The sequence below is a fragment of the Artemia sp. Qi Xiang Cuo genome, chromosome 1 (assembly GCF_049724085.1).
Source record: "Artemia sp. Qi Xiang Cuo chromosome 1, ASM4972408v1, whole genome shotgun sequence".
Lineage (NCBI taxonomy): Eukaryota > Metazoa > Arthropoda > Branchiopoda > Anostraca > Artemiidae > Artemia > Artemia sp. Qi Xiang Cuo.
The window spans coordinates 76,082,775-76,105,847 of NC_142794.1; the positions used below are offsets into that span (position 1 = coordinate 76,082,775).

At 35.7% G+C, this 23,073-nt stretch overlaps 1 protein-coding gene across 1 annotated transcript in view; it reads right to left on the reverse strand.

Annotated features, from left to right (window-relative positions):
• Positions 1–23,073, reverse strand: part of AdamTS-A (ADAM metallopeptidase with thrombospondin type 1 motif A) — a 646,314-nt gene that overhangs the window by 138,685 nt on the left and 484,556 nt on the right. The window contains exon 28 of the mRNA XM_089091831.1: positions 3,532–3,841. Coding sequence (XP_088947957.1) covers positions 3,532–3,841 — 310 coding nt within the window. The remainder of the gene's footprint in view (positions 1–3,531; positions 3,842–23,073) is intronic.

The following is a 23,073-nucleotide window of genomic DNA, read 5'->3' on the forward strand; positions in this document are numbered from 1 at the left end:
CCGTAAATTCATTAGCAAGACAAAGAAGGCGCGAGAGGTGTTTTAAATATTCTGTGGTGTGAATTACACTGAAGTAACATGTTCTGGAAATGAAATAATGAGTCCCCGCAATTCAAGTGAAAGAAAAAAAAAATAAGAAGAAGAGCGGTTGTTTAATGGAATTCTTTAGCTTATTTTCGGGGTGAAATAGGTTCAAATGTTTCAGAGGGTGAGGGTTGGTGTCATTTGGAGGGCGTGTGCCGGTGTGAAAACAGTGTCGTAGTGCCATTCCGCTCTGGATCATGAGTATACTTTTTATAGGTTTGGGTATCTAGCCTTCTCGCAAGATGATCTTCTAAGCTCTCCCATTAGGTATCTTTGCTTAAGATATACATCGCTGTTAATACGCAACATGCATGTGTCTGTGCCGTGCTGAAGCTCCATGGGGTCCTTTTAGTCTATTTTGTGAGATACACTTGCGGCATTCATATTAGACCTCATCACGCAAAATCCAGGAGTTTTCCAGAAAATCAATGTATCAATGGCTAGAATTATGCCAGGGAACGAATCTTGCTAGCTGAGCACTAGTAGCTGGGATTACGTTATTTAAGAGGTGAAAATATCCTAGAAACTCAACGATAATTTCTTTATAATTACTATCTTTAAATTATCTTTTGCAAGACTTTTTTTTAGCCTCTTTTGTCGCTTAGCTGAAGGCCGGATTCCGTTTCAGGAATGAGTAGACACAGACCAAACTCCCCCCTCAGCACACGGGGTGGGCGGGAACAAGAATTTCTCTAAATAAGATTTCCCCTCCTTTGCGTGTTTTGATAATTTTGCTGAAAAATGTTCCCCCCTGGGGGCTGTGTCGGGCTGGGACAAACTTCTCGGGGGGATTGGAAACTTCCTCAGAGGTGACCAGCGAGCAGGTCGGTACCTTAGTGGATGGAGGCTGGATAACAATAAATGTATGCTTGAAAATTACCACTTTGCGTAACGATAAAAAAATAAAACGGTGTTGAGCTGGCGATCGAAAACAGGCTCCCCTCCCCCAGGGACGGCTCCCCTCCCCGGGAGTCCTCCCCTTGTCTTTCCTTAAATTAGGCATGCTGTTCTTTATTATATTTTTTTATAAGCCTCAATAACGCCTAAGAAACTATATCTATTATCAAGGCGCCCTCTAAAAATGAATGCTACTAGGAGGGTTGAACCTATTGTTAGGATATTGTGAAATATCCAAGAATTTATCCTAATGAAAAAGGATTATTTCCTTAAAAGCTCTTAATATGTCTTAAATTCCATCTGATAGCGCTCCCCCTCCCCTATCCTCCTGGGTTGCAGACTAAAAGTCTCGGTTTTCTATAATAGATGGTTCTTTTTGCGTATATTAACGATACGGCTTTTTCAACTTTTATTTTTTGTCTTGTTTTTTAACTATCTTTTATTATGTTTTATTGCTTGTCAATTTGTTTTTACTTACAATGTCTGTGTTTTTAAGATTTATTGGTTTGGGATGCGTGTCTCATACCTAGATGTTTACATAATTCAAACACGGATTTCCCCTTTATTGCTAAAAATACCTTGAAAGCAAATGTCCCCTTGAAATAGATGTTTTTCAAAGTGCGTGCCAAATTCGGCATTAAACTCGCCGTTGTAACAAGTGCCAAAAAATGGGGAATCTCAGGTGTCATGCAATATTTTATTTTTAGAATATGGTTCAAGATACAAAATATTGGCAAAGGTTTCATGGACGACTTGCTTGGGGCGCTGTACCCTTGGAAGGGAATGACGTTTCGAGTCCTGGCGAGGTCAAGAACTCTAGAAAAAAATATGAAAGGTGTTACGAGCGAAAAAATGAAACGCCGAAAAAGAAGGGTTTTTGGGCGAAAAATGTCAAAATCGTATTATCTGACAGTGAGGGATTCACCGTCCATGCGCTGACCTTACATAAAGTGTATGCCGCCATTAGGTTAATGAAGAAAAAACACTTTGTGGGGTTTCGGGTATCAGTACGTTACAAGTGGGGATTCCCCATGGGTTCTTGTGGTAGGGTTAACCAAAATTGTGTCAAGCATATTAGACTTGTCCGTTTGAAACGGGGTAAGTCGTATGACGTCATTTTAATCCAGAGGGGTGTGTCATGGAGTCTTGCCAATTATGTCCCCTTTAATAGAACAGGTGACTGCACTGTGTAGGTGCGAGGGATTGGTAGCTCCACTTATCTGCCTCTTTAAAGGCGAGGGTGTGTCGCGTGGTGTAGCATACGGTTGAAACGGGGATGTACACGGCGATATCACAGGGTTTGCGCTAGAAACAGGGGTGAGGGGCTAGGAGCTTATTATTAAACCTTGTGTATTATACGGACCACGTTCCAAGTACTTGAACCACCTGGAAATTTCACATAGAAACAGGGCATGCGCTCGGAATCTTGTCAGCCGTCGCCTAGAAACAGCTCACCGCATTGTACAAGTGTGTTGCGTGACGTCAGAGGGCATGTCTTTGAAATTCTATGGGAAAAGGGAGGGCATGACTTCGAAACTCAATGCTAATTTCTCTAGGGATCTCACAGAATAGATTGACCCCCCACTAATAATCTTTAGCCATTAAGATACAAACTCTGTTTACAGGAAATGTCTTCTAGCTTGAAAGTGCTGACCGTGAGATTATCTATGCAAGAAGATCCTGTTGACAAAAAAAAGGCAAGATTTTAAAATGACATGCCATTTTCTCCCGATCTGAATGTCTCACTTATGCTACAGGAGCTAGCGTTGAACTAGTGTCAGCGCTAGTGTTGTTTACTGTTACTATTGCATAGTCTACAAGATTCATCATACAGAGAGAAACTACTGTTCTTAACTTCCTCCTTCTCTAATTTAGATTAGTTATATCTAAAATTTTCACTCCGAATGGTCAATCACGAAGATCAAATTTGAAAGTTTTTTATAGGTCAACCATTGGAATTACAAACGAAATTGCGCAGCTCAACTCTCGATATATTATTACATTGTAGTTGCACGCATCATAGTTGTCAAAATCCAACACAACCAATTAAAGAATGTTTTATTTACAAGTAAAATAATAACTTGGCTCGGGCTTTACTCTCACATTCAGAACTTTCAAAGGGCAGACACATCTTCACCAAAAAAAATGCTTCGTTTGGAACCTTGCACTGTGAAGCTTTGAATTTTTGATAATTTTGGAAGAACATCGACCAGCTTCAAATTAGTAATATAATCTGACAATTCAACATTTGTGCAATGAAAACCAGCTTGCAGCCCCAGGGGAAGTTGCTGAATACATTCTATCGGTAAAACCATCCAAGCAAGCCCAAAGGTTTGATCGATTCTTGAACAGCCATATCAACACAGTCAGGCTATAATAGTAGAGCTCTGCAGTATTCTGCAACATTAGTACCAAACAGCAAAAGGAGCTTATGTGCCATTAAAAACATGCAAAAGTAAATGATTACGATTGGATAGATTTACAAGGCTCGTCGTGGCATTTTGTTTTTTCTGTGGTTTATATTGTTTTGGACAGCAGGCATTCGTATACGTTTATAATTGTAAGGACATAAAAATGGAGCCCCATCCGGAGTCACAGGGCAAATTGCTGAAAGCCTTCTGCAGGCACTAAAGACCAAAGCAGGCCTGGGCTGTAGTACTAAGAGTGAGGAGCAGCTTATCTGTACATAAAAAATAAACAAATATAATAAAATGAACTCACAAGGCTTCCCACGGCATTTTTCTTTTTTCTGCGGTCTAAATTGTTTTGGACAGTAGGCCTTCTTTACACGTTTACCATTACGATTATAACAGCCAATAGAACGCTTACGTACACCTTTCTTTCCACATCGAGCATTGCACTGAAATGACCATACATAACAAATTAGTACTTAATTTTGAGAAGAGCTAGAAAATATTTAAGCAAAAACATCTGAAGTCTTCAAATTTGTCAGATTTTAGTCACAAAAAAAGATGAAAGGATTGGTTTTCTAGTACTTTATAAATAACTTCCATTCTAATTCAACAGCCTTTGTGTCTGAGGCCCTCCCCCCCCCAGGAAAACGGTGGATGCATCTACATAACTTATTAATACTAAAAGAAGCAAAGAGTAGAAAAAAAGTAGAAAAAATACAAAATGTAGATTCAGCTGAACAATGAAGTCGCATAGGCTGGGAATTTGTAAAGCGGGGTTGAGACCTGATTTCTTTGTTAGATTTCTTTATATTATAAGTTTCTTTTGTAGCTCTTTAAAATTGTGGACAAAAGAACCAAAAATAGCGCAAAGAGCGGTTAGTTGAGGAAGGAGTAGCCACCTTCATACGCGAAAAGTTTGTGTTCCTTTCAAGTATGAATGTCACTTTTTATTTTCTCTTGAAAAATAAGTGTAAGAAAAATTTGCTCGTTTTAATATCATATCAAGGTTTACCCTCAATGCAAGGAGGGTTACCACCTTTCAAAACAAAAATCTTTGAATCAAAATCTAACTTTTGTTGCAGCAATGGTCCAAGACAGAGTTATTCAGTTTGTTTATGTTTTGAAAGAATCTTTCTTGCCATGCGGATATATCTCCGGTGATGGGGGGGGTATCATTATTTACCGAGACCATTTAGCACAGTCAATCTAAATTAATTTTAGGGGTTACCTCAAACAAATCGCAAAAGTATTGATTTTTCGTTATTCGAACCAGAGGAAAAATTTTCTACATCATATAAGAAATCGGTAAAAATTGGTTGAGGCAAAATTGATTGTTTTTCGTCTTTTCTTCTAAAATGACGACTTTTTAAAAACAACTTAATTTGCATGTATAGAAAGTCGGTATTAGGTAAATCTGGTACGTAGAGCACGAATATGAACTTTGTTTTTGTTTTGAACACACATGTTCATTTCATCCCCCCCCCTCCCGCCTGTAAATCGAGTGTTGATATTAGTCTGAGAACAACATTACGGGAATTCGAATCCATTCGTATAAAAGTTGGACTCCTAATGCACAGAAGAAGTCGTGTTCACGTCAATTTTCCTCCCCATCCTCCACCCTAAACGTGACCCCCCCCAAATTCTTAGAATCCAATAAGAAGCTTCTCGCAACAAGGTAGATCATTGATTTTAATTACAACAAAAAATCACAGGTAATTTGAAACTACAACAAGGTTAGAGATGTATAACATTTATTTAATTAATCACATATGTTCTTCGTCTTCGATTTGGACCTGAGCATTAGAACAACTACTTCCTTTGCAAGATTTACATGCAATGTTGCATTTGATACCATTTTGATGACAGCCGTGCCGGTCACTATCACAGGATCCCTTACAAGCACACTTCACGACGGGGAGAATTTTCTTTGGTGCCACTGGAAGATCCGTGAGGATAGGATACATCATATCGTTCTGGAGTTTCAATCCCCAATTTTCAGGATCAACACAGTGCTCTCAAACAAAATTCAATCTTGTACTTAAGGAGTAGATTAAGGAGTAGATGGGAAGCTTTGAGTAGATTGGGATGGAGGAGGAGCGTGCGTAGCTGTGGTGGCCTCAGGCGGCTCGGTGCTCCAGTGGGTTGTTAGTAGTAGTAGTAGTTCTTTCAAATAAATATAGTATTTTATTTCAGACAGGTCCCATTTGCCAATCTGATCCTAAAGAGGAAAAATATGTAGAGATTTTGCTGTTTCTGTTCTGTTTTACAGTTAAGAAGCATTGCGAAAGTTTGATTAAAATGTGAGTTTTTTTATTTGTTTGGCTTTTGTTCTTTTTCTTCTCTTTCTTGTTGTGTTGTTTTTTGTGTGTATTTTTTTAATGATTTAAACCATTTTCGTTATTTTTTCTTTTTTTCCTTTTTTTTCTTTACCGTTGATAAAGGCTCCCAGATGTGGGGTTAGGATATTCGGAATTTGTTTTATCAATTGGGTTTTTTTTTGTTGTTGTGTTTGTTTTTAGTACGTTTTGTTCACTGCTTGATTTAAATTAAACCCGTTTTTCTCTCTTAAACTTTCTTAAATTCTCGTAAATGGAAAAGCAGTGGGGTCTAAGATTTTATCTAACTAGATTCAGAAATTATCTTTTGATTTACCTCATTTTTCTCCTCAACATTCCTTGGATGGACCAATCTAATACCTCAGCCCTTATCGAGATATTTCAGGTACGTCCTTTTGACAACCTGGTTGTAAATCTGTCTTTTGATTTTATTCAAAATTCCCCTCAACATGCCTTGAAAGTTTCAACTTATTTCCTTTAGCAGTTCCTAGAATATTGGAGATGCATCTTTTCGACAACATAGTATCATTCGATCTTGTTCAACTTCCCCCTAAATTTGCACTGAAAACTTCAACTTATTTCCGTTAGTCGTTCCTGAGATATTGTAGATACACTTTTTATTTATTTATTTAGTTTTCAATAAATCCCATAAGTTTAAACTTAATATCCCAAGCCATACCTAAGATGCAACAGATATATCTTTATAGAAACTTGAATGCATATTGTGTCATTTGACACAATATTTAGTTCATCTGAATCCATACAGTATCTTTTGATTTAAATCAATATCCCTCTCAACTTCTCCTGAAAGTTCCTACCTAATACCCCCGACTGTTTCCTAGAGTTTGCAATATTGCATCAAATGCAACAAATGCAACATTGCATGTAAATCTTGCAAAGTAAGTAGTTGTTCTAATGCTCAGGTCCAAATCGAAGACGAAGAACATATGTGATTAATTAAATAAATGTTATACATCTCTAACCTTGTTGCAATTTCAAATTACAGTACTACCAAACAGTTTTACAGTTAAAAATACAGTTAAAAAAAACAGTACTACCAAAAAAACAGAGATAGCATCTTGAAAAGAGAAAAGCAAATTGTAATAAAGAACGAACTCATTCCTATACTAAATAAGCCTATACCAGTCAATGATATAGTAATGATATGATTTTATTGATTGCTGAATTACAAATTTAAGAAAATGATCTCGGTTGGATTTAAACCACCCACCTTTCGGTTAAAGGCCGATCGTGCTTGCCACTTGGACTATGACGTCATTAATTAAAGTTTTAAAATTAACAATATGATACTCATGATACTTTTATCAATTTTGTTTTCATCCGGGTTGTAGCGGTAGCTATCAACCTAGTAAAAGACGATCACGTCCAATGTTAAGAAATATAAAAACTCATAGTTCCAAACAAAGGAGTCAGATCAAAACAAAAAGTACACCATTAGAACCACCCTTTCCGAAACCCCTGTATAGGAAACTTTCTGTCCCTTGGCTTGAACAGCGAGGGAAATATATTGGCTTGAAAATCAAGAAAAGTGTCAGTTACTACAACATTCTGCCTAAACGGGATATTTTTATTTTATTATAGTAAAGAACGATCTCTCTACCATAGTAACTGATATGTTACATTAAAAGACGATCATTGGAATAAAAAGTTATTGCATGCATTGGACTTAGTTAGCTACTTGATCGTTTGAGGTTCGTCTCTTACTATTTCAAAGAAGAAAAAGCCGTAGGATTTTTCCTGTTTGTAATATTTTCCTGTTTGTTATCAGGGTTACAGCGGTATCCGGGTTTTCCGGGTTGCAGCGGTAGCTAGCAACCTAGTAAGAGACGATCACGTCCAATGTTAAGAAATATAAAAACCCATAGTTCCTAAAAAAGGAGTCAGATCAAATTCAAAAGTACACCATTAGAACCGCCTTGTCCGAAACCCCTGCATAGTAAAATTTCTGTCCCTTGGCTTGAACAGCAAGGGAAATATATTGGCTTGAAAATCATTTACATTAAAGATCGAACTGTAGTCCATAGTATTAAAACTTATCATTAAAATAACAAACTCTAGTACATAATGTCAGACGTAAGGATCCGGGTTGCAGCGGTAGCTAGCAACCTAGTAGGAGACGATCACGTCCAATGTTAAGAAATATAAAAACCCCTAACTCCTGAGAAAAGAGTCAGATCAAAACAAAAAATTACACCATTAGAATCACCTTATTAGAATTTATTTTCTTTTAGAAATAATTTATTTTAGTTACTATAAATTTTTAACCCAATTAATTTCCTTTAAAATGAGCTATTGAACAACTCTCTACGATGTTCCAGTGCCAAGCTATCTGTGGAAAAGAAAGAAAAAGAAAAAAAGAAAAAAATATCCCGTTTAGGCAGAATGATGTAGTAGCTGCCACTTTTCTTGATTTTCAAGCCAATATGTTTCCCTTGCTGTTCAAAGCCAAGGGAAAGAAAGTTTCCTATAATGGAGTTTCGGACAAGGCGGTTCTAATGGTGTACTTTTTGTTTTGATCTGACTCCTCTGTTAGGAACTATGGGTTTTTATATTTCTTAACATTGGACGTGATCGTCTCTTACTAGGTTGCTAGCTACCGCTGCAACCCGGATTGGTGGAAAAATTTATTCTCTTTTATAAATAAATTATTTTAGTTACAAATGGTTTTTAACCCAATTAATTTCCTTTAAAATGAGCTATTGAACAACCCTCTACGATGTTCCAGTGCCAAGCTATCTGTGGAAAAGAAAGAAAAAAAGAAAAAAATATCCCGTTTAGGTAGAATGTTGTAGTAGCTGCCAATTTTCTTGATTTTCAGGCCAATATATTTCCCTTGCTGTTCAAGCCAAGGGACTGAAAGTTTACTATACAGGGGTTTCGGACAAGGCAGTTCTAATGGTGTACTTTTTGTTTTGATCTGACACCTTTGTTAGGAACTATATGTTTTGATATTTCTTAACATTGGACGTGATCGTCTCTTACTAGGTTGCTAGCTACCGCTCCAACCCGGATTGCTAGCTACCGCTTTAACCCGGATGTTTTATTCATTTTATATTCGTTATTATGATTCTGAAAAACATTTTGGGGGAGGGGGGTTCAAACCCACTAAACCCTTTGGATACGTCCTTGAATGTTATTTTGTTTCAGTTAACATGGGCTAGGTGTCGTTTTTTATTGTACTATATGTAAACTTGTTAAAAGACAAGTGTGTTGCATCATCATGCTTATGATGATTTATTAAAATATTTCATGCTTATTAAGATTATTATAACAACCCGGATACTAAACTGATTACAAACAGGAAAAAGCCTACGGTTTTTTCTTCTTTGAAATAGTAAGAGACGAACCTCAAACTATCAAGTGGCTAACTAATTCCAATGTATGCAATTGTTTGTTATTCCAATGATCGTCTTTTAATGTAATGATTCTACTTTAAAAAGTATTTTATTTTTAATTACAAAACGCAGTAGATGTAGCAATTTCATTTAAAATGAGCTATTATATAGCTCTCTATGATTTTCCAGTGCCCAGCTACCTGAGGAGAAAGCAAAAGCGGAAAGAAAAAAATATCCCGTTTGTGGAGAACAACGAGGTTAAAGTCAATTCTCTTGATTTTCAAGCCAATATATTTTCTTTGTTATTCAAGCCAAAGGGCGGTAAGTTTCCTTTATAGCTATTTCGGACAAGGCGGTTCTAATGGTGTACTTTTTGTTTTGATCTGACTCTTTTTTTTAGGAGTTGGGGGGTTTTATATTTCTTAACATTGGAGGTGATCGTCTCTTACTAGGTTGCTAGCTACCGCTGCAACCCGGATTAAACACTTTATCACAGTACGGTTGATGAAAGCGTGCCTGTGAATCGAAGGCATGTAAGTTCAATCTCGGCTGTGGTAAAGGGCAAGTCATTCTGTCCAATTAAAGGCACACGCAACGAAGAGACATCTGAAGTGGTTTGTAAATAAATTTACGAAATACATATTTTAGAACATACTATGGTAAATATTGGTTTTAGTTAGCTGCCTGATTCATCTCTTACTATTCCAAGTAAAAAAACATAGGCTTTTTCCTGTTTGAAACTTTTTATAGTAAATTTGAATAATGAGAAAAAACCTGGATACAACCTACGATTATGACATCATTCATCAATCTTTAATATGACAAGCTCGGAGAATCAGATAGCTAAATAAAGCCAATATATGCCATGATTTGTTCGATTGTTGAACTAGGTTTCAGCTATCTCGGAAGGATTGCTTTGTTGCTAACTTCCGCTGAAACCGGGATATTTAAAGGAAAATGTTTAGATATTGTTAAGTTCAATTCAAATTTATGTTGGCAAATGGCGTCATGGCAATACTAAAGGCTAGAGATCGATCTTTATGTTATTACATAACGTTAAAATTCTTTCTTATATACACATTTCTTGGTGTATTAGTTAGACCTTAGGAGTTTGAATCCTGCGATTTGAGTTCGAATCCTGGTGGAAATTTTTTATAACATGTAGCTTACTTATACAACCATTTAGGTTTCTGCCATAATTCCTTCGTTTCAAAATCAAATTAGTTACTATGGCCTAGAATTAGTTCTTTACCATATATCGTAAAAACTTTATTTAATATTAATAATTAATTTTGTTAATTGCAAAAGGTTTCTATATACAGTAATTTCCTTTAAAATGAACCTTTACGCAGCTCTTTATTATGACCATAAAATGTTTGGTTTAATATTTCAGTTACTATGGGTTAAAGTTTGTTCCTTAATGTAATAATATAAAACTATGACGACATTCATTATTGATCTAGTAGGGTTACAGACAAGGTAATTCTAATTATGTACTTTTGCTTTGATCTGACTCTATTTTTATGAGTTTTGTTATATTTCTTATCATTGGACTGATCGTCTCTTACTAGATTGCTAGCTACTGCTGCAACCCAGATTCGCATATATAGTTATTTATGAGAGGCAGCCTGGCCGAGTGGTCCAAGGCACTGGTGTTAGCCACCAGTCTCTTCGGAGGCGTGGGTTCAAATCTTACCGCTGGTATACGATTATGTTTGAAAGACTGCAGTGTGAAAAGACATCAAAAATGCAGTTTTTGGTGGAAAAATTTATTCTCTTTTAGAAATAATTTATTTCAGTTACAAAAGGTTTTTAACCAAATTAATTTCCTTTAAAATGAGCTATTGAACAACCCTCTACGATGTTCCAGTGCCAAGCTATCTGTGGAAAAGAAAAAAGAAAAAAAGAAAGAAAAAAATTTCCTGTTTTAGGCAGAATGTTGTAGTAGCTGCCACTGTTCTTGATTTTCAAGCCAATATATTTCCCTTGCTGTTCAAGCCAAGGGACAGAAAGTTTCCTATACAGGGGTTTCGGACAAGGCGGTTCTAATGGTGTACTTTTTGTTTTGATCTGACTCCTTTGTTAGGAACTATGGGTTTTTATATTTCTTAACATTGGACGTGATCGTCTCTTACTAGGTTGCTAGCTACCGCTGCAACCCGGATACCATGAACTGTTTGATTGCTTCAAAATTCAAATATCTTTGAAAAGACTGCAGTATGAAAATACATCAAAAATGCAAATTTTTTGACAAAATTACTTCTACTTTAAAAAGTATTTTATTTTTAATTACAAAAGGCACTAGATGTTGCAACTTCCTTTAAAATGAGCTATTATACAGCTCTCTATGATTTTCCAGTGCCCAGCTAGCTGAGGAGAAAAATCAAGTGGAAAGAAAAAAAATATCCCTTTTGTGGAGAATAACGTGGTAAAAGTCAATTTTCTTGATTTTCAAGCCAATATATTTTCTTTGTTATTCAAACCAAAGGGCGTTAAGTTTCCTTCAAAGAGGATTCGAACAAGGCGGTTCTAATGGTGTCCTTTTTGTTTTGATCTGACTCTTTTTTTAGGTGTTGGGGGGTTTTATATTTCTTTACATTGGAAGTGATCGTCTCTTACTAGGTTGCTAGCTACCGCTGCAACCCGGAAAATGTATGCAATTCTTGGTTATTTCAATGATCGTTAATAAAATTTAGTATAGGCAAGAGGTCGCTCTTTATTATAAAATTTTTGGTGGAAAAATTTATTCTCTTTTAGAAATAATTTATTTTAGTTACTATAGATTTTTAACCCAATTAATTTCCTTTAAAATGAGCTTTTGAACAACCCTCTACGATGTTCCAGTGCCAAGCTATCTGTGGAAAAGAAAAAAGAAAAAAAAAAAAAAAAAATATCCCGTTTAGGCAGAATGTTGCAGTAGCTGCCACTTTTCTTGATTTTCAAGCCAATATATTTCCCTTGCTGTTCAAGCCAAGGGACAAAAAGGTTCCTATACAGGGGTTTCGGACAAGGCGGTTCTAATGGTGTACTTTTTGTTTTGATCTGACTCCTCTGTTAGGAACTATGGGTTTTTATATGTCTTAACATTGGACGTGATCGTCTCTTACTAGGTTGCTAGCTACCGCTGCAACCCGGATCAAGCCAATATATTTCCCTTGCTATTGAAGCCAAGGGACAGAAAGTTTCCTATACAGGGGCTTTGAACAAGGTGGTTCTAATGGTGTACTTTTTGTTTTCATCTGACACTTTTTTTTAGGAGTTATGGGTTTTTATATTTCTTAACATTGGTCGTGATCGTCTCTTACTAGGTTGCTAGCTTGATTTAAAGATAGAATTATTACAAATTGATTACAAACAGGAAAAAGCCTACGGCCTTATCTTCTTTGAAATGGTAAGAGACGAACCTCAAACAATCAAGTAGCTAACTAAATCAATTATATTTAATGGTTTTTTATTCCAATGATCATCTTTTAATTGGAAATTTTAACATATTGATTTTAAATATAACTGTACTAGCCTATACTATAGTTAAGTGGCTTATAAAATTTAGTATAGGCAAAAGTTCGTTCTTTATTATAAAAATCTTACCGCTGGTATAATGTTTGAAATACTGCAGTGTGAAAAGACATCGAAAATGCAGTTTTTGGTGGAAAAATTTATTCTCTTTTAGAAATAATTTATTTTAATTACTATAGATTTTTAATCCAATTAATTTCCTTTAAAATGAGCCATTGAACAACTCTCTACGATGTTCCAGTGCCAAGCTGTCTCTGGAAAAGAAAGAAAAAAGAAAAAAAGAAAAAAAAATATCCCGTTTAGGCAGAATGTTGTAATAGCTGCCACTTTTCTTGCTTTTCAAGCCAATATTTTTCCCTAGCTGATTCAAGAAAAAGGACAGAAAGTTTCATACACAAGGGTTTCGGACAAGGCGATTCTAATGGTGTACTTTTGAATTTGATCTGACTCCTTTCTTAGGAACTATGGGTTTTTATATTTCTTAACATTGGACGTGATCGTCTCTTACTAGGTTAATAGCTACCGCTGCAACCCGGATAATTTTTTTAGGAGTTATGGGTTTTTATATTTCTTAACATTGGACGTGATCGTCTCTCACTAGGTTGCTAGCTACCGCTGCAACCCGGATTTACATACTTTCTATTTATAATGAACTATTTCGATTCTTCATGTAGAAATCCAATATATGCAATGGTTTGGTGTTTTAGTGATCGTCTTTTAATATATTGTCGTGTTTTTTTATTCACGTAATAGTTCTAATAAAACTATGACGACATTCATTATCTAGTAGGGTTTCAGACAAGGTGGTTCTAATGATGTACTTTTGTTTTGATCTGACTCTGTTTTTAAGTTTTCTGGGTTTGTATTTTCTTAGCCTAGGACGTGATCGTCTCTTACTAGGTTACTAGCTACTGCTGCAACCCGGATTCACATAGTTATAAGGCGCAGCGTGGTCCAAGGCTCTGGTGTTAGCTACCAATCTCTTCGTAGGCGCGGGTTCAAATCTTACCACTGGTAGTATTTTATACCAAAGCAAACGAATTACTTGTTTCAGTATTAAAATATAATCTTGTTTAAGCTACTATGGGCTGGAAGTTTGTTCTTACTGTAATTTGTGGTAGTTTCAAGCTTGGTTGATTATTTGATTAATTTTTTTATATTTCTTAGCATTGGACTGATCGTCTCTTACTAGGTTGCTAGCTGCTAAATAACTTATTTTAGTTACAAAAGATTTCTAACCCAATTAATTTCCTTTAAAATGACCCATTGAACAACTCTCTACGTTGTTCCAGTGCCAAGCTATCTGTGACCAAGCTTTATTCCAATGATCGTCTTTTAATGTAACTTTACTATAACAACCAGGATGACGTCAGTTACAACTTGGGTTTCGTTTTATGCTATATCATTACAAACAGAAAAAAACCTACGGCTTTTTCCTCTTTGAAATAGTAAGAGACGAACCTCAATCAATCAAGTAGCTAACTAAGTCCAATGTATGCAGTTGTATGTTATCCACTATATTGACCTTAAATACATTGACCTTAAATATAAAAAAGAAAAAAATATCCCGTTTAGGCAGAATGTTGTAGTAGCTGCCACTTTTCTTGATTTTCAAGCCAATATATTTCCCTTGCTTTTCAAGCCAAGGGACAGATAGTTTCCTATACAGGGGTTTCGGACAAGGCGGTTCTAATGGTGTACTTTTTGTTTTGATCTGACTCCTCTGTTAGGAACTATGGGTTTTATATTTCTTAACATTGGACGTGATCGTCTCTTACTAGGTTGCTAGCTACCGCTGCAACCCGGATAACTACAAAAGATTTTTAACCCCATTAATTTCCTTTAAAATTAGCCATTGAACAACTGTCTACGATGTTTCAGTGCCATGCTATCTGTTGAATTACTAACCTATACTATAATTAAGTGGCGTATAAAATTTAGTATAGGCAAGAGGTCGTTCTTTATTATAACAAACCAAGGGACTGAAAGTTTCCTATACAGGGGTTTCTGACAAGGCGGTTCTAATGTTGTACTTTTGAATTTGATCTGACTCCTTTTTTAGGAACTATGGGTTTTTATATTTCTTAACATTGGACGTGATCGTCTCTTACTAGGTTGCTAGCTACCGCTGCAACCCGGATTGCTAGCTACCGCTGCAACACGGATGTTTTGTTTGATTACTTCTCGATACGCCTGGTTGGTTGAATACCTTTGCTTTTTTCTTTTCAAGATGTTGTCTCTTTTTTTTTGTATAGTACTGTTTTTTTTAAATTACGTATAATAACTCGCTTAGAAGGCATCTTATTACAAAACAAGAAATAATATTTTCATCTAATTAACACTTCTTATGACTCGTATCGAGTATCCATAACCTAACAAAAAGTAAAACTAATTTTTAAATTTTCAGGTATTTTGTTAGTTTGAAAAAAAAGATTAAAATTATTGCTCAGATATCATAAATATTTTTGCAGTTTACATAATAACTTTAGCGATTCTAAACTGAAAAACTAAATCAGTCCAATATATGCAATGGTGTGGTTTTCTAATGATCGTCCTTTAATATAAACTATGGACTAAAGCTCGTTGTTTAATGTAATTGTTAGGAACTGTGGGTTTTTATATTTGGACGTGATCGTCTCTTACTAGGTTGCTAGCTACCGCTGCAACCCGGATTATGGACAAGGTGGTTCTAATAGTGTACTTCTTATTTTGATCTGAATTTTTTTTGGGAGTTATGGGTTTTTATATTTCTTAACATTGGAAGTGATCGTCTCTTACTAGGTTGATAGCTACCGCTGCAACCTGGATTACTCTATTACAAACAAGAAAAAGCCTATGGCTTTTTCTTAATTTGAATAGTAAGAGACGACCTGGCTACAACCTACGATTATGGCATCATTGATAAATCTTTAACATTAAATAATTATAATCTTATTTTAGTTACTATGGGCTGGAAGTTTATTTTTTACTGTAATTTTGTTTTGATCTGACTATTGTTTTAGGAGTTAGGGGTTTTTATATTTCTTAACATTGGATGTGATCGTCTCTTACTAGGTTGTTAGCTACCGCTGCAACCCGGATTATAATGCCGTTTAGGCAGAACGTTGTAGTAGCTGCCACTTTTCTTGATTTTCAAGCCAATATATTTCCCTTGCTGTTCAAGCCAAATAACAGAAAGTTTACTATACAGGGGTTTCGGACAAGGCGGTTCTAATGATGTACTTTTTGTTTTGATGTGACTCCTTTTTTAGGAGCTATGGGATTTATATTTCTTAACATTGGACGTGATCGTCTATTACTAGGTTGCTAGCTAATGCTTCAACCCGGATTTTAGGAGTTCTGGGTTCTTATATTTCTTAGCGTTTGACTGATCGTCTCTTACTAGGTTGCTAGCTACTGCTGCAACCCAGATTCACAATATGATGAACATGAACAAAATGACGAACTATATCGGTCCTTTATGTAAGTTGCTAGCTACCGCTGCAACCCGGATAATAAACTGATTACAAACAGGAAAAAGCCTACGGCTTTTTTTTCTTTGAAATAGTAAGAGACGAACCGTAAACAATCAAGAAGCTAACTAATTCGAATGTATGGAATTGTTTGTTATTGCAATGAATGTAAACTTGTTTGGTAACTCTTTGGATGTAAACTCTTTGGATGTAAACTTGTTTGAGTCATAAACTAGAAAGAGACTCCGGGTTACAGCTACCGCTGCAACCCGGTTTTTGCTGCAATCTGGATAGCTCACAGCTATCCCTGGAACCACCATATATCATTTACTATGGGCAAGGAGATCGTTCTTTACTGTAAAATAATTTCCTTTAAAATGAGCTATTGAACTGCCCTCTACGATGTTCCAGTGCCAAGCTATCTGTGGAAAAGAAAAAAAAAGAAAAGAGAAAAAAAATATCCCGTTTGGGGAGAATAACGTGGTTAAAGTCAATTTTCTTGATTTTCAAGCCAATATATTTCCCTTGCTGTTCAAGCCAAGGGACAGAAAGTTTCCTATACAGGGGTTTCGGACAAGGCGGTTCTAATGGTGTACTTTTTGTTTTGATCTGACTCCTTTGTTAGGAACTATGGGTTTTTATATTTCTTAACATTGGACGTGATCGTCTCTTACTAGGTTGCTAGCTATCGCTGCAACCTGGAAAAAAAACACATTGTGCCCACATCGTTCTTTACTCAGGCAGTGCTAGCGCGCTGCCTATGATAATAAACTGATTACACACAGGAAAAAGCCTACGGCTTTTTCTTCTTTTAAATAGTAAGAGACGAGTCTCAAATAATCAAGTAGCTAGCTAATTCCAAAGGTATGCAATTTTTGTTATTCTAATGATCGTTTTTTATTGTAAATAGGTTTCAGCCATCTCTACAGCCATGATACTATTGGAAATTACATAATCCCTATTTATGTTTTAGTTAACATGGGCAAGGTGTCGTTCTTTATTGTATATGGACTAAGGTTCGTTCTTTCATGTAAAACTAGCAAAACATTTTTTAAGCCTGATGAAGATTTAACTAATGTGTCAAAAGTAAGGTTGCAAGTCGACGATTTTGTTTTGGCCTTATTATAATTGGTATGGTGAAATAATAATACGCATATGGCTCTTAAATCATACTTCTTCATGGTTCAATATGGTCTAGTGGCTAGGATAGTTAACTTTCACTTAACAGGCTCGGGTTCGATTCCCGGGGTGGGAAAATTTTTAACTCTATAATCTTCGAACATTTGAACCTTTTATAATTTATAATGATGCATAATATAAATACTGTAATCTTAACTATAGTGAAGTTACGTATGCAAGTTAGTATAGGGAAGAGTTCGATCTTTATTATAATCCTGAAATAAGTCTTCGCTCTCACCTTTTAGTTTCTTGATTTGAAATTGGTCAGTACCAAGATCTTTCATTTGCTTAAAATCTTCAATGAAGTCTTTTGGAACCGCTGAATTGAGAGGCTGGACAGAAAAATGTTCAACCAATGTAGATTTTGCGCTTTCTGTCAGTTTCTGAAGGATTGCAGCTTCCGGTATTTCAGGTAAATTATCAACACCAACCGCTTTTTCAGCAAGACGGGCTTCAAGTATTTTTTTTAAATCTTCTAGGGTGTATGCATGTATTGTTTTATAGAGACTGTTGTTCTCTCTTAACCACAACAGTGCTTCATGGACTTTTCTCAGATCTATTAGTGCAGTCCAAACATTCTTGTTGTAAGTAGGCTGACCATTGACAATGACTACAAAACTATCAATGTTAAGAAGTTTTTCAGGCTGAATATCTGCATTTGCTTGCACATCAACAGGTAGATATACTATTCTCCCCTTAAGAGCGTCAACAAGTTCTGTTCTAGGTCACTTCAATGCAGTTACTTGCCCTAATCAAACGATCGTAAGACAAGGCATTAAAAATTGAATCATTGCCATTTCAAAATTATTTAAACACTTTATACATTCCGGTGTACAGTCTATATGAAGGTTATTTAATACTGATCGGACATTCTCCTAACTTTTCAACATTTTCCCAGCACAGTAATCACAGACAAAGAATGAATCTATGACATCCTCTTTCCAACCTGTACATTGAATTAGTTGTTCTCTGTCATCTTTGGGTATGTCCTGTTGTAGGTGTTCTAAAATCGTGGCCATCATTACATCAAAACCTTTCTTATTTGAAAGGGATCTTAGACTCTTCAATTGGTATTTTGTCTTTATCTGCTCACAACTGTCACAATGCATTGTGGGGTATACATCCCGAATGTTAGCTACCTTATCAAGGCTCTCACCAAATAATTTTATTATTGTATTTTCATCCATAGAAACTCTAATATTGCTATCACCGTAAATGAAGTCTTGACTATTATTACGACAGAGTCTACTTGACACTTCTTCTATGTAATGACTTAGTTCCTTGTACGAGCCCTCGACTTTTAGTAGATTAATATGTTGTATAATCTTACATTTTGATACTGCCTTATATACGCTATTAATGAAACAGTTCAAGACAGGAAAATGTGGAGCTAGTGCCCTTAGAGAACGCAAATAGCTCTGACATCCCTCATTTGGGCTACAGTATAACGAATACCCATGCTTTCTTGTGTCCCTGTAATTGATTTCACAATAATCCAAGCCGCCAAGGTAGAAATTAACCACTTTGTCAGTTGAAAATTTTAATGCTATATTATTTTCAAGGATATCAAAAAGAATTTGACATAATTCAATATCCGTCGGATAGAGCTTGCAGATATCAGGGTGACATTGCCAAGTAACCTGCTGCCCAATTTTTGGTTTTGAATGTTTACTCAGATTGTTATAGGTGACTTCAGCCATCATAATTTCCTTGTCAGATCTAGATTCAGAGCATTTTTCAATAGTTGTCTCGTACTTTTCAGGACAGTTTGTTCTACTACACAGAGAATTTTTTGCCAAATATTCAGTAGAACTAAAAGAACTGTTTAAAACACAGTTAGAAATGCTTTTTTCTTGAGTCGGTGTTCCAGGAATTTGTTCTAAATCATTAGTCTTACAAACACATTTACTAATAACCCTAACAGGCTCGTTTTCGCCATAATTGAAAAACATTGCTTTTACTTCGCTGTTGATAGGTATGCTTGTATAAATATTTTTATTGCTGCTACATAAACTGCAATTGCTCCTTCCAAAATTAATATACGAATTTTCAAAGAAGTACGCCTCCGTATATTCACTGTGTTGTCGAACATTTTCCATTGCATCTGTAAACTGTTCCACAGTTGCCAATCCATACCTTGGAAGCTTTTCATTAAACTGACAACATTTCTTTTGGATATAACTATGAAGCTTTGCCAAGGAATTTCTAGCCGACATTTCAACAGCATCCGCTCTTTCAAAGAGAATTTTAATCTGTAATTTTGAATACTTTTCGTGATCCTGGTAAAACATGCGTAAAATGTTTCTCAATTTACGAAGATCAGCCTGCATTTTTGCCATCTTCTTGTATTTCTGAATGTAATTTTTCCCTTTGTCCTTATGCGTTCTTCGGTACAACCTCGCAGAGAATTTAATTTTTTCATTATAGCTTTTGTCACCCCAGTATCTACCCATTATTCTGGTAGCAACTTTTTTCTTATGTTTGTTTCGGTAATCTTCATCATTATCATACCGTTCCCTGCTCTTTTGTCTAGCCTGCTCAATTGTTGCTTCTCTATAAAGTTTATCATTTTGATAACGCTCCTTGATCTTTTGTCTAGCCTGCTAAATTCTTGCTTCTCTGTAATGTTCATCATTACCATACCGTTCCTTGATCTTTTGTTTGGCTGTCTCAATTTTTTCATGTCTATAATCTTCATTATTGTGATAACGTTCCCTGCTCTTTTGTCTAGCCTGCTAAATTGTTGCTTCTCTATAAAGTTTATCATTGTGATAACGCTCCTTGATCTTTTGTCTGGCCTGCTCAATTCTTGCTTCTCTGTAATGTTCATCATTACCATACCGTTCCTTGATCTTTTGTTTGGCTGTCTCAATTTTTGCATGTCTATAATCTTCATCATTGTGATAACACATCTTGCTGTTTTCTTTTGCTCTCTCAATTATTACTTCTCAATACGCCTGGTCGGTTGAATACCTTTGTTTTGCTCTCTCAATTATTACTTCTCGATACACCTGGTCGGTTGAATACCTTTTCTTTTTTCTTTTAAAGTTAATATCTCTGGTGTTTGTGTAGTACTCTTTATTCAACTTTCGTATATCCTGCTTTGATCTAAACATTATTATAATAAAGAATGAGAGAAATTTAAGTTTTGACTTTCCTTATATACTAATTATGACGTCACGGCGTATGACGTCATGGCGCAATGGTATTATTTCATGACGACTTCAGAAACAACAATATAATTTCGTGTTTTTCTATTCACGTCATAGCTCTCATATAAAACTATGATGACGTTCATTATTTATCTAGTAGGGTTTCAGACAAGGTATTTCTAATGATGTACTTTTGTTTTGATCTGACTCTATTTTTAGGAGTTTTGGGTTTTTATATTTCTTAGCATTGGACTGATCGTCTCTTACTAGGTTGCTAGCTACTGCTGCAACCCAAATTCACATATATATTTATTTATGAGAGGCAGCCTGGCCGAGTGGTCCAAGGCACTGGTGTTAGCCACCAGTCTCTTCAGAGGCGTGGGTTCAATTCTTACCGCTGGTATACGATTATGTTTGAAAGACTGCAGTGTGAAAAGACATCAAAATGCAGTTTTTGGTGGAAAAATTTATTCTCTTTTAGAAATAATTTATTTTAGGTACTATAGATTTTTAACGCAATTAATTTCCTTTAAAATGAGCTATTGAACAACCCTCTACGATGTTCCAGTGCCAAGCTATCTCTGGATACAAAAAAAGAAAAAAAAAGAAAAAAAAAAGAAAAAATATCCCGTTTAGGCAGAATGTTGTAGTAGCTGCCACTTTTCTTGATTTTCAAGCCAATATATTTCCCTTGCTGTTCAAGCCAAGGGACAGAAATTTTTCTATGCAGGGGTTTCGTACAAGGCGGTTCTAATAGTGTACTTTTTGTTTTGATCTGACTCTTTTTTTAAGAACTATGGGTTTTTACATTTCTTAACATTGGACGTAATCGTCTCTTACTAGGTTGCTAGCTACCGCTGCAACCCGGATAACTGGTATACGATTATGTTTGAAAGACTGCAGTGTGAAAAGACATCAAAAATGCAGTTTTTGGTGGAAAAATTTATTCTCTTTTAGAAATAATTTATTTTAGTTACTATAGATTTTTAACCCAATTAATTTCCTTTAAAATGAGCTATTGAACAACCCTCTACGATGTTCCAGTGCCAAGCTATCTGTGGAAAAGAAAAAAAGAGAAAAAAATATCCCGTTTGGGGAGAATAACGTGGTTAAAGTCAATTTTCTTGATTTTCAAGCCAATATATTTCCCTTGCTGTTCAAGCCAAGGGACAGAAAGTATCCTATACAGGGGTTTCGGACAAGGCGGTTCTAATGGTGTACTTTTTGTTTTGATCTGACTCCTTTGTTAGGAACTATGGGTTTTTATATTTCTTAACATTGGACGTGATCGTCTCTTACTAGGTTGCTAGCTACCGCTGCAACCCGGAAAAAACACCATTTATGATGAGCTATACCGGCCCCTTATGTAATACCGCTGCAACCCTGATAACAAACGGGAAAATATTAAACACTTTATAAACACTTTATAAAGTGTTTATAAACACTTTATTTAAACACTTTATACATTCCGGTGTACAGTCTATATGAAGGTTATTTAATACCGATCGGGCATTCTCCTGACTTTTCAACATTTTCCCAGCACAGTAATCACAGACAGAGAATGAATCTATGACATCCTCTTTCCAACCTGTACATTGAATTAGTTGTTCTCTGTCATCTTTGGGTATGTCCTGTTGTAGGTGTTCTAAAATCGTGGCCATCATTACATCAAAACCTTTCTTATTTGAAAGGGATCTTAGACTCTTCAACTGGTATTTTGTCTTTATCTGCTCACAACTGTCACAATGCATTGTGGGGTATACATCTCTGATGTTAGCTACCTTATCAAGGCTCTCACCAAATAATTTTAATATTGTATTTTCATCCACAGAAACTCTGATATTGCTATCACCGTAAATGAAGTCTTGACTATTATTACGACAGAGTCTACTTGACACTTCTTCTATATAATGACTTAGTTCCTTGTACGAGCCCTCGACTTTTAGTAGATTAATATGTTGTATAATCTTACATTTTGATACTGCCTTATATACGCTATTAATGAAACAGTTCAAGACAGGAAAATGTGGAGCTAGTGCCCTTAGAGAACGCAAATAGCTCTGACATCCCTCATTTGGGCTACAGTATAACGAATGCCCATGCTTTCTTGTGTCCCTGTAATTGATTTCACAATAATCCAAGCCGCCAAGGTAGAAATTAACCACTTTGTCAGTTGAAAATTTTAATGCTATATTATTTTCAAGGATATCAAAAAGAATTTGACATAATTCAATATCCGTCGGATAGAGCTTGCAGATATCAGGGTGACATTGCCAAGTAACCTGCTGCCCAATTTTTGGTTTTGAATGTTTACTCAGATTGTTATAGGTGACTTCAGCCATCATAATTTCCTTGTCAGATCTAGTTTTAGAGCATTTTTCAATAGTTGTCTCGTACTTTTCAGGACAGTTTGTTCAACTAAACAGAGAATTTTTTGCCCAATATTCAGTAGAACTAAAAGAACTGTTTAAAACACAGTTAAAAATGCTTTTTTCTTCAGTCGGTGTTCCAGGAATTTGTTCTAAATCATTAGTCTTACAAATACATTTACTAATAACCCTAACAGGCTCGTTTTCGCCATAATTGAAAAACATTGCTTTTCCTTCGCTGTTGATAGGTATGCTTGTATATATATTTTTATTGCTGCTACATAAACTGCAATTGCTCCTTCCAAAATTAATATACGA